Source organism: Tachyglossus aculeatus, chromosome 12, assembly GCF_015852505.1.
Source record: "Tachyglossus aculeatus isolate mTacAcu1 chromosome 12, mTacAcu1.pri, whole genome shotgun sequence".
Classification (NCBI taxonomy): domain Eukaryota; kingdom Metazoa; phylum Chordata; class Mammalia; order Monotremata; family Tachyglossidae; genus Tachyglossus; species Tachyglossus aculeatus.
In genome coordinates this window covers 25,741,860-25,754,809 of record NC_052077.1, presented here as the reverse complement: position 1 = coordinate 25,754,809, position 12,950 = coordinate 25,741,860, and the positions used below count along the sequence as shown (strand labels likewise).

General features: G+C 36.5%; 1 protein-coding gene across 2 annotated transcripts in view; it reads left to right on the top strand.

Annotated features, from left to right (window-relative positions):
* The window catches only part of PDGFC (platelet derived growth factor C), a 181,536-nt gene that overhangs the window by 163,927 nt on the left and 4,659 nt on the right, over nucleotides 1-12,950 (top strand). For both annotated transcript variants that reach the window (XM_038755299.1, XM_038755298.1), the window contains 2 exons: nucleotides 5,240-5,447; nucleotides 10,591-10,808. In XM_038755299.1, the coding sequence (XP_038611227.1) occupies nucleotides 5,240-5,447; nucleotides 10,591-10,808 (426 nt within the window). The remainder of the gene's footprint in view (nucleotides 1-5,239; nucleotides 5,448-10,590; nucleotides 10,809-12,950) is intronic.

Sequence of the window (12,950 nt, the reverse complement as noted above, 5' to 3'; positions counted from 1 at the left end):
GATAGGCGTAGTATTTTTAGAAAGGCCAAAATGCTAATTTGAAGAAAAAACATTGGAAAAGGCATTAGCTAGACAGGATATCCTACAGGCAAATCTATTGCTGTGAAGGTGAATTCACGGTTGTATTTTGCTTAATTTTTGTGATTGCAAGGGTCTATTTTCTTCATTTTTTCATTCATAATAGCATAAACAAATTGGTCTTCCTTAAACTTTGTATGAGGTGCTAACCTAATAAAACCCTCTGTTATCCATCAGCATACATCTTTCACATATTCAGTTGTGTTTGTAGTTTCAGACAAATAGCCTTTGTTTTCTTTTACCAAGTTCTGGTAAGTGAAAATCTTGATCTTTCCTTTGACTATACAGATCACTCCTCCACTAAGAATGAGAATAAGGCTGGTTCTTGATTCATCTAGTAATAAAGTATGCAGGTAAAGATTGTATACAGTGTTGATATATGTGTTTGAAGTCTGGTAGAAAATGTCCCTTGAACACAAACCCACTCCTCAGATTTGTTGGATCATGTGAATCATATCACTAATACAAATTAGCTTTGAATTGTCTTTTCTGGGAGCCTTGGTTTGATTGCGGGGGCGGTGGGCGGGAGGATGATACAGATCTGTGTGAGACTTTTTGAAGGTAAGCACTTCTTTCTATGCTTCTCCCTGTTAATTTTTTACCTTCTAGTTTGCTCTGTTGGAATGAGTTTTTAGAATTTGGTGTGCAAAATAGCTGGATTTTAAATTTCCCTTTTGTTTTACCTCAGTTTCCTCATTGTGTCACATTTGTAAAGCTTTGGTTAATAAGATATTTTACTGCTTTGGGATCTCTCCCTTCCCTTGAACTTATACTGCATTACCTTGAAATGAAGTGGAAGTTGTTTTGGGTTTGTTTAGCCATTAAGATATGTCCTCGCTTTCAAATCACAATTCAGACTTTCACAAACTTGTCTCTGGATACAGCATTCTGGCAGTTGAGGCATTCAGTTTTCTCCTTTGTCTTCCACCTCGGAGCCGAACGTCAGTAGGTAAAGCGATTGAAAGTACATTGACTCCTCTTTCTCTGCTCTCATTCTTTCAGGTTAACAGATGTGTGACCTTGGCCAAGTCACCCTAATTTCTCTGTGTCTCAGTTACCTCATCAGTAAAATGGGGATTAAGACTGGGAGCCCCATGTAGGACCTGGTCTGTGTCCAACCTGATTATCTTGTGTCTTCCTCAGCTTTTAGTACCATGCATGACACATAGTAAGTCCTCAGCAAATACAATTCAAAGTGAATAAATAAATAAATATGGCTAGATATGAGGTGCAAAGTCCAAGATAAGGAAAATTCAGTGCAGAAGAAATACCAATATTTGTGTATGGTTTTTGTTTTTCTGTGTCACGGGCACCGTTTCTCTTTCATCTCTGTCTCTGTCCCGTTTGTTCTCTTTGTGCCAATGTGTGTGGCAGCTCCTTAACTTCTGCAAATGCCTTTAAAAGGAAAGAAATGTGACCACTGAGCTGATTTTCAGAAACAGAAGACAAGTAACATCCACACAGATATGGGTGAAGGGGAATGCAGGGATGAACCATTTCCCAATAAAAGCAACATTGTAGAGGCCACATTCAATTTAGGGCTTCCCTACTTTTGGGAATATATACAATATTCCCCCTCAGCTTCTTACAGTAGTAGGGTTTGAAGAGGTTGAAGAGGCCTTGAAATGTGTTATAGTCAATTACCACTCAGGACTAACCACACTTCCTGCAGGGAGAGATGAAGAACTCAAGTCTCCTGAAACTTTTATTTCTGCCTCTGAATCAATAATCACATCAGGTCTTATGCCGTTGAGCCGTCTCTGACCCATAGTGACACCATGGACGCATCTCTCCCAGAATGCTCCACCTCCATCTGCAATCGTTCTGGTAGTGTATCTATAGAGTTTTCTTGGTTAAAAATATGGAAATGGTTTACCCTTGCCTCCCTCCGTGCAGTCAACTTGAGTCTCCGCCCTCGAGTACAGTGCTCTGCACACAGTAAGCGCTTAATAAATATGTTTGAATGAATGAATGACTCTCTCCCATGCCACTGCTGCCCAGCAAAAGTGAGTTTTAACTTGTAGCAGAGATTGCCTTCCCCTCGTTAGCTCCTCCCCAAGCTAGAAATAGAATGGATATGCCTCTGCTTTACTTTCCCTCCTGTAGTTGAAACTAATAGAGTATTGGACACTCTCCAGGTGTGACCCTGAGAGAGGGATCTTGTCTTAGAAGGTCAAAAAGAGATCTCTGATCCCTTCAGGCCGTGTCTCTGTGTATATCCTGATATCTCTTTATAAAGACTTTGGTGACTGGGCATATAGGATCTAGAGGAATTAAAATTACTTCATTTTTCCGATTGGAAAAAAGACATGAAATTGAAACTTTAAAGTGCAGTGCGGGCTAAAGTAGGGAAGTTGTCTCTCTTCATATTTCTATGCCTTGATAGCCAATTTTATCGAGAAAGTTATTGAATAGTTTTACATGTAAAAATAAATTTAGAACAACTAGCAAAAATGGAATAGGAGAAAAAAGGACAACTAGGAAGGTTTATAGACTCAGCTGAGTTAATCAGTGGGTGTTTGCTCGAGGGAGCAGGCTATGGTATAATGAAAATTGAGTTAGAAGCAACTTCCTATTTCCTCCTTTATCCACTTCCTCACTCCTTTTGCCTTGATTCCTTATGACTCCTTAGAAAAGAGGAACTTTATAAAATGAATGAGTATGGTCTTTCCTCCAGCTGAGTGGATGGGTGGGGTAGGGCTGTCATATGGGAACCTTAAATAGAAGCAGTGGCTTCCTCTCTTTAGGTTTTGTGATGTAGATTTCTTAAATTGCATGAAGCAGTTTATGTGACAAATCAGTAACTGACATTTTTTTGAAAATCTATTCAAATACTTTAAATGGTATAGATTTCTATCACGGTACCATTATATAATGTAATGACATCCTACAGGCTTTATACCCATGAACTAATTGATATATGTAATTTGGAAACACATGTTCTAGGAGGGCTAACTACTTGTCACTGATGTGTTTAAGCAGCTTTAAGCTTCAGGACTCCAAAGGCTGTCAATTGTACATTGAATATGAGGCCATTTTGTATTTTTCATTTGACATCTTATCTTTGAATGATGCTCCCAACCATTAGAGGAGTTCTGGATACAGGATACAGGGCCTCAGGATACAGTCCCATTTATTTTGCTTTGGCATTTCTACCAATGAGATGATAAACCACTTACTTGAAGCATACAAATCATCCACTCATCACTTTGTATATGTGACCTTGTGGCAAATGCACAGTGTATGAATGTTTTCCATATGTTTGAACTTTCCTCCTCATTATGTAGTTTCTTGCTGCCCAACACAGTACTACTGTAGCCTAAGATTATTGTTCAGTGGGGCTAGGTCTAATAATAAGGAACGTAATTCATTTATAGCTCCAATTCCTTGTCCCTTTAAAGAAGCTAATGTATAAAAATATTCAGTTACGTTTTATTTTCCCTAAAGGTGATAATAAAAAAATACTAAGGTCTTGGCATCAATAACTGTCCATCTTGTGAGAAAGTATACAACCTGAGTGAGGTTGGCCACACGGTGAACCTGTCACACGAGAAAAACAAAGTGAGAAATATTTTAAAAGACTAATTCCAATCATCAAGGTATGCCTGGAAAAAAAGAATAAAATCAGAGGCTTGATATCTAGAGTGACTAGAAGATTCTTGCCAATTATGGGCCAGAACAGAAAGCAACAGGAAGCTAAGGCTGTGTTTATAAGCCATCTAGCTGAAGGAAATATGGTAAATCCTGAAAAAGCAACTTTGTTTTTGTTGGACACTTTTTTTAAAACCTGAGCAGAGGATGCTTTTTGTTTGACCTTTTCAAATGTCTGAACAGGACAACTTCCCAATAGTGTGACTTTCTTTAAACCATGATGTTCTCGGTAATTTTACTCATTTTCATATTTTTCTTAAATTTTATGTTTCTAATTTAACAATATTTGATATAGCCTTTCTAAAATGATATCTCTTCCCTGGCTAATTTCTCACCCCCTACCCCCCACCATTTTCCCGTTCTTCTGAATTACCTTTTTGGGTACATATTCCCCAAGCACTGTGGAACTCACCACATTCCCACCCCCTCAGCACTTATGTCCATATACTTGTACTTGGTTTCCCCTCCTGTAATTTATTTTGATGTCTTTCTGTCCTGTTAGATACAAAGGACAAGGGTCGTTTATACTTTTGTAAGCTCTCAAGTGGTTCGTACAGTGCTCTACAGTAAATAGCTCAATAAATGCCATTGGTTGGTTGATTACAGTTTTGATAAATATGAATTTTCAACAAGGCCATTATGATTAGAGAGGAGTATAACTATTGGAAAGAAGGTGGGACAAGGATTCTGGAGATGCAGTTTCTAATCCCAGTTCAACTATTTGTCTGCGTGACCCTCATCAAGTAATTGAACTTCTCGGGGCCTCAGTTTCTGTCATCTGTAAAATGAGGATGAAAATACCTGATCTCCCTGACCTGTGGATTCTGAGCCCAGTGGGACAGCAACTGTGCTTGATTTAATTACCTTGTTTCTACACCCAGTGCTCAGCATTGTGTTTGTCAAAAGGTAAAGTGCTCAATAAATACCATCATCATTATTAGTTGTAGTAGTGGTATTCTTATTATTGTTTCATAATTGTAGATTGGGCATTGATTTATGACATGATTTTTAATTTTTTAAAAAATTTAATTTGAGCATCGCCGATCCCCATTTCCCATGGCTTTAGGTTGTCCATAAATTCCATAAACCATCAAATTAAAAATGGGTTTGGTTTAGCATAGTGCACTCAGTTCTGTCATGATAGATGTTTTCAATACATGCTTTGGCTAGAATATGATTAGGAAGTGTCCATTGGGCTGGATGGGCCTTTGTGGGTTCAGCGTGTCAGATTCTCAAAGAAACTCTCTGTGTGGACGTGTTGTCAGAATGGGTATGCTCTCTCGCATTGTGAGTTTTCCTTCATATGAAATTTTTGCAAGACAGCAGCCCTTTGCATGGTAGGGAAACCTGTATCTATTGTTTAACTCCTTTAGGAGCCCATTTGGATGCGTGACCTTCATCAGAATTAAAACCACATTGTCAAAGTTTACCAGTACCGATTCAAAATGGTTGCTTGGATGCGGATTTCATTTATTCATATAAGTTCCTCTATCTTTCCTGTCATTTGCAGCACCATGCAGAAACCGTAAGCCCTTCTGCACTAACACCTTCAGCTTTGCCACTGGACTTACTTAACAATGCCGTCGCAGCCTTCAGTACTGTGGAAGAACTGATCCGCTATCTTGAGCCAGACCGATGGCAGCTGGATTTGGAAGACTTGTATAGGCCAACATGGCATATACTTGGAAAGGCTTTCACCCTGGGGAGGAAATCAAGAGGTAGCTTCTTTTCTTTTCTTTTGGTCCCTGAACAGCACTACTAAAGAAATGTTTTTCGGTTCCATCATTTAAAATCACCTTCAATCCATTTGAATTGTTTCCGAAGGGTAGAATGATACTATAGGATAACTAACGTGACTGTGGATGTTAAAATTAATCCGATCACTTTCCATTGTTATTAACAGAGTATTTCTTAAAATGTACATACCTTAAAAAGGAAAAGTGTAACAGGGTAATGTTGAATTAATGCAGTGTAGATTGAGGCAGGCACACATTTTGTTTTTTCTATTTTTTTTAATTTAAGGTCAAGCCCAGCCTGAAAATTGAAAGGGTATGAAGCCATACAGGAAGCAGGAAAACATTATAAAGAGGTTCTCATACTGTTGCAGGCTACCTGGCCAAAGCATTAGGAAAATTTGCAATTGCACTCTAATCACCTTAATTTAGAACTTCTCATCTCCTTCCTGACAGGGTAAAGGAGATAGAGAGAGAAAAAAAGAGAGAGAGTGTGTGTGGTAAATGAAATAATTCATAGCAGTTGGTCAATTAGCAATATAGTGAATAGCCTCCAAATTGGGGAGCACTTTGTGAGTATAATGACCTTATTTTTCATTTTTCACCAAATATGGATATTTGTATCTTGATAACTTGCTGCTTAGCTCAGTAAAGTGGCCACTGTGGTTTTGGAAGAAGATGAAAATTATTAATAATGAAAAAGCTGTCCTTTGGGGAGTGATAGTATCAGAAATATTATTGCCTATACAGTCCTTCCTTGGTAGGAAGATGGAAAAGATAATCTTACAGGTCATCCCCTGTCATTTCAGTAATTTGTTTCTTTTGCAAAGCAGAACTAGGAAGTGTGTTTATAAGAAACTTTCTATAACTTTATCAGAAATTGAGCAGACAGTCAGCTCAAGTCTTCCAAGCTAGACTATAAGGAAATCTTATCCCTACCCTATGCATTGATGACAGTTGCCCAGGTATTTTCCTTTATTGAGGGGAACCAAAATCATCACCTGAATTGGTCATGTTCAGGCTTGTCCAAGTATAGAATGTCATTTAAATTGAATTGGAGGATTTTCTTTTCGTGGTATATGAAATTGGTGTTTAAGTGCCTGGCTTTCAGTTCTGTTCCAGATGCAACAGCATTGCAGCATATATCTCGATTCAATATTCATTTCCCTTCCCTCCCATCTTAGTACCAGACAATGAAAATTTGTAAGCATAATTGACAATTGAACTAATAGTTCTAAACTAGCAAATTTATAGATCATCATTTAGATCTTCCAGAAGGTGGAGTGGGGAGGAGTTTTCTTAAATCTACCTTTGTGACAACTGACCCTGGATCAGAGCCTACAAAGCTCCCTGGAAGCCACTGTTGTCTTACTTTAGCTGCATACACACAATGAGTTAACTGAAGACATGGCCAGTGGGTAGTGTGCCTTTAAAACCTTGAAGCTCTAAAGCAGATCTTTCAAATATTCATTTAGCACTTTCCAAATTGAAGCGCTTTGCAGTTTGCCAAATGCATTTTAAGTGTACAGTAGGTGTGATAAAAGAAGTGTATATTTTTGGAACCTTACGTAAACTAAAATGCAGGTGTGGGATAACATCTGTATAGACAAATCCAACTCCCTACATGACTGTCATCCTACAAAGAATTGAAGACTAGATATTTTAAAGACTCCTAATTAGACATTGCATTGGATTTTCTTGTGAATAAACAGATCACAGTGTTACCACATTCATCTTAAAAAGACCACCCTCAGATTGCACTACTGAGGATGGTAGTTTTGAGCTGAAAATTTGTTCCATTGTCCCGACACAGATGGAACAGTTAGCTAGCTGTATTGCTCCTGAATGTGAATCTGAGGTAAGGTGGAAGGAATTAGAAGCTAGAAACAAGCTTTAAGAGCTTTAAACTTATGATCTTTAGCTTCACCGTCAATGCCTTCAACCCCTTGCGTTCATTGATATCGAAGGAACTTGCTGGGCCAGAGATGGTGACATTAATTATTGTATCCTGGAAGGTGTTTAAATGTGGAAGGTGGAGAATTGGAAGAAAATATTTGATTTCAGTGATCATTAAATTGGTGCCTTATCAAATCCCTTCAAGCTTTGTGTTTCCATGAAATTAGAGGATCCTGAGATTGAAATCTTACATCCAAAAAATTGCCTGATCAAAATAAAGTCATTCTTACCCAGGTCCTAAGTTCTATATAGCATTTTGAGGATTTGTACTAGCAATTTGTGGTGAAATGTTAAAAATAGTTTGATGCCTGTGTGTCTGTGATGATTTGGAAGTGGGAACCAGTCTGTCCAATATTGTATGAAGGGTTTATAATCCATATTTTTATTTAAACCAACTGGAATCTACAATGAGGTTTTCTATTCCTTTTTTTTCCCCTCCTTTCCCTGGTTCAGTGGTTTTCATTCATACCTTGCTACTGAAGAAAACATAGCATAGTTTCCAAGTGAGACTCAGTCACTGCTTAAAAAGGGCTTTTGACTGTTATGTCAAACATGATAAATGAGTGGAAGCCTAGTTGAAAGTGTGTTTAAATTTTCACATTGTAGCAGGTATCGTAGTTTAGTTCACTTGGGAAATCTATCTAACCTTTTATTGTGGTTAAGTAAACATTTTAAAGGAAATATATACATTCACTTTTGTGGTTTCATGAAAACAGTGTGTTAAAATCCATTTATGGTAGATGACTATCCTTTGAAAACTAAGAGCTTCATTCACACTTCAGAGAAGTTATTGTCATTAGATAAGCATTGGACTATTTTGCCACCGAGTTTTGTTTTTTATTTTTTTCTAAATGAAAATATGTTTTGAGTCCAAATCAGTAATTCTCGTGCAGGCAAATAAAAGTAAGAGATATTGGAACTTGGCTATCAGCCTGAAAAGTGGGGGAGGAAGAGAGAAAGAAAAAGGTAGATATAGGAAGAGAGACCAAAAAAGAGAGAAAGAGAGGAATGACATGAATGTATATTCAATTCTAATATAATTTTTAGGTATGTTGTTCAACTTCTCCAACCAGAAGTTATTTCAAGATTTGAATAAAATTAAATATTTAAATATATTTTTATGAAAGTAATTTGTTTCTTATACAGTCAGTTCTATTACAAAATGGTAGTTTTGTGTTTGAAGGCCCATGTGTTATAGAAAAACCTTGTTATCATTGAGGAAAATGGGAATTTGGGATTAGAAGGTAGTTTGAAGATAACACCCTGACTGATATTTTAATACAAATCATTATTTCCAACATGAACAAAACAGTTTTATAATCTTGTCGCTCGTTATTTTTCTGAATTAAAATATTAGAAAGTTCAAAATCAAAGTACTAATTAGGTATAGTGTTGCTGAAGTAGAAGCTAAGTGTAGCAGCATCATGCTTTGTTCAGAAACACATGCATATGCACAATTCTTTCTACACCAGTCTTCTTATGACAAACACCTTCTAACATGTTATAGCCTGTTGTTGGGTAGGGACCGTGTCTATATGTTGCCGACTTGTACTTCCCAAGCGCTTAGTACACCGCTCTGCACACAGTAAGCACTCAATAAATACGATTGAATGAATGAATAGCAAAATCGCGTAAGGAAAGTACACATTACTGCAGATCTGACTGTATTTAATATGTTGTCATACCATAAGGAAATAAAATGATCACAGTTGCATTTAAATCTTTAAAATATTGGTTTTACATTAATAAGAGCATTTCCAAAGTAAAATAATCTGAAGACTTGAAATGTAGCCACCAGTATTTTCTACTCGAAAGGAAATTTAAGATAAGTGAAGCAGTATGGCCAACAAGTTCTGGAAATCCTTGCCTCAGTGGCCTTTTAAGCCAGCTATTGTCATGAATAACAGCCTGCTATATCATTTAATTGGTCCTGTTACTGTGTAATCGTCTTTGGTGATTACTCTTATTTTGTTTTTTTAAGATAACTAAAATAGGCTTCTTTTGGCATGGAGGGAATCATTTGATCATTCACAAAATCAGCATGTGGCCATGAGGTCAAGTCCGTTTTTCTCAATCAAGACCATATACTACTTTCATAATTAGATTATGTGTAACATTCAACAAAAACAACCACTAAGCATAGTTGGATACATATGCCTTTCCAGTTTCTCCAAATTCACATTTTAATTCATTTTCATATGTTTAATTGAAGTGTGGCATTTAAATAAGAAATATTTTTAAGTAAAATGTGGTGTCTGTACAATAATGAGTTCTTTCAATGTTTTCCTTTTTTTCCTTGTGTTTTTGGAAAAGTTCACAGAGGGACATACTCTCATTAATTCCTATCATCATGTAACTTTTACTTAATGGTATTTTACTTGGTGTGTAATCTTACTAATGCAGCTATAAAGTACAATGGTTCTTTCAAAAGACACTTGGCAATTTGTTGAAAGGGTGTTTTGTTTGGTATTTACAAGTAAGAACTCTTCTAAGAGAAGAAAGCACAATGCAGTTAACTAACTTGCCAAAACAATAAAAACAATGGTTATTAATTAGATAGTCTGTCCTTTAAAAAGGAGTAAAGTGAAGAGTCTAAAGGAGGCTACTTCACATTTAGAAATTTTTGGCTTTCCTGCAATAATTTTGCTCCTTTTTATTCATAACTTTTTTGCTAGAATCAAGGAAAATTAAGAACACTTTTTTTACCTACCTATAAATTGTTCAATTTAATCACACGTATCGTGTTTTAAAGGAAGATCCTAATTTTTTCTCAATCATCTTTTTATGTATTGGATTCAATCTCAAAGTTTCCTGGACTACATTCAAATGAATGGGATTTAATATATAATCCTACATTTCTTCTTAAAGTTTCCAATTTGTAACTCTCGAATATTTTGTTGATTGTGCTTTTAATATTGTACAACGACGTATTAGCTTTTCTGTCACAATGGGGCTTTGTTAAGAATGAAATAGGCAGAAAGTTCTACTCAGCCGTGTTTTGCTGAAAGACGCTGCAACTCGGTTTCAAAGAGAAGGGACACTGTTAGGGTGATATTGTTCGCGACTAACTGGCTTTCTTTGAAAAAGAAATTCATTGCATCGGATTAGTGTGGCATATTCATACCCACAGCATGAGCATTTATGTGTTTGTGGTTTCTTTCATATCATTCAGTGGTGGATCTGAACCTTCTGAAAGAGGAGGTACGGCTATACAGCTGTACGCCTCGCAACTTCTCTGTGTCCCTGAGGGAAGAGCTTAAGAGAACTGATATAATTTACTGGCCCAGTTGTCTATTGGTGAAACGCTGTGGGGGAAACTGTGCCTGCTGTCAGCATAACTGTAATGAATGCCAATGTATCCCAACCAAAATCACCAAAAAGTATCATGAGGTATGTACATAGTTTTCTCTTCATTCTCAGTTTGTCATATTTTATGATCAAGGGGAAACAAAAATGTAACACAGTCAAGCAAACAGAAAGCAGGAAAATCAGTAAATCAAGGTATGGTATTTATTGAGCCCTTACTATGTTCAGAGCACTGTACTAAGTGCTTCTATCCACAACAGAGTTATTTGACATGCTGCCTGACCACAATGAGCTTCCAGTTTAGAGGGGGAGACAGACATTAATATAAATGAATAATGGATATGATCTGACCGTATATCTGCCAGGATTTATATTTGGGATGTTTCAGTTACTTTAGTAATTAAAACTTCCTTAAAACAGTCATTTCTGTAGCATGGCCAAATGGAAAGAGCATGGGTTTGGGTTCAAGAGACCTCGATTCTAATTCCAGCTCTACCACTTGCCTGCTGAAATGACCTCGGGCAAGTCACTTAACTTATCTGTACCTCAGTTTTCTCATCTGTAAAATGGAGATTTAATACGTGCTATCACTCCTATTGAGACTGTGCGACAATTAAATTGTATATACCCCAGTGCTTACTACAGTGCTTGACACACTTAACAATGACTATCATGATATAATTGTTATTATTATCAGGTAAGAATGTATCATTTCAGAAACATTTTGATGGTTCTTTCTTAGTTTTGGAAGGATTGTGCATTCACTTTTGAGAGATTTCATGACCCAATAGTGTTATAGTATTAAAGGCATTATAATATTTTAGCTTATAACCCCTTTGCTTGACCAACTCCAAATATCTGACTTAACTTTTACCAAAAAAAAGGAAAAAGAAAAAAAGAGCCGGGGACTAAATTTAGCTTTTTCTTTCCTTAAAAATTCTAAGATACAAATCAGGTGACTTGTTAACGAAGTATCAATAATGAACGCAGCTTTACCGTCAGTGAATTTTCCATCACTTAGAACGGTGCTTGGCACATCATAAGCACTTAACAAATACCATAATTATTATTATTTTTTGATTTATCTGAAAAGTTGGACACTTCCTGAAAGGCTGTCATCCATTTGGGTGAGCACGGGGCTTGTTGCTTACAAGCAGTGCCTTTATCGTAGCAAGATAAAAATTTTAGGTAATCAATCATCTTTTTCTTGTGGTATTAGGCTGCACCTATATCTGCAACTTGAATATTTCTGTAATCACCCCTTTTAGAGAGAGAAAGAAAAAAGCTTCTATCTGTATGCATAATATGTTGAATAGATCCTTTCAGCTGATATCTCAGGGAGCTTTCTAATGGGAGGATGGGATGATGATCATGTAAGGAAAGAACAGATATTTACACATTATGCTCCCCAATTTCTGCCACTATCAGATTATTAGTAATTCTAAGACCATTATTAGAGCCCAATGTTTCTTGTAGCAGTTTTATTTGCTCAGTGGTTGACACTGTGTTTGAGATTTCATTGTCATCCTAAAAAAATGGGAGAGCTTTAAAAATAAAATCTAGCATAGTAATTACAACTGAGAGAATCAAATGTTATTTTTCTAAATCAAATTGACATAACAGTGCACCGAACATTACTTCTAGTGGCCAGCTATTTAGGAGGCATTAATTTCTATTTCCTAGCCTTAGAAAAAAAAATGCTACAAAAATTCCAGAGTAGTAGGATTAGGAGGAATACTTGTATAAATTTATATTAAAGATCCCTATTTTCTAATGTCTTTGATTTTTGCTTGAGTATCAATTTTGCACATGAGGAAATCCCCTAAGAATGGGATTTACTTAGTTTTAAAATGCATTTCCACTTCCAGCCCTGATGGAAAACTTGAAATGAAAAACATGCTTGCTAGTGTATTTCCAAACCTCAAATCAAGACTGGCTGAGGTCCAGCTTCTGAAATGGCCCGAAGTTATGAGTGAGGTGTACTTGCTTTGAATGTATTTCTCATCCTTAGCATTCATGTGGAAAGTGTCACAAGATAAGCATGTGCTTTCTTGTGAAAGTTCAGTTTTGCAGAATCAGCAGATTTAGGGGATGTTGTATATAATTCTCAAAGTCTTAAATTGCATTGTTTGACTCAGACAAAATAATATAGACTCAAAAGCTCTGAAGCAATATTAGCATTTCATATTAGTGAGAAGGAAGAGCATTCTGCAGCCTTTCTAGGAC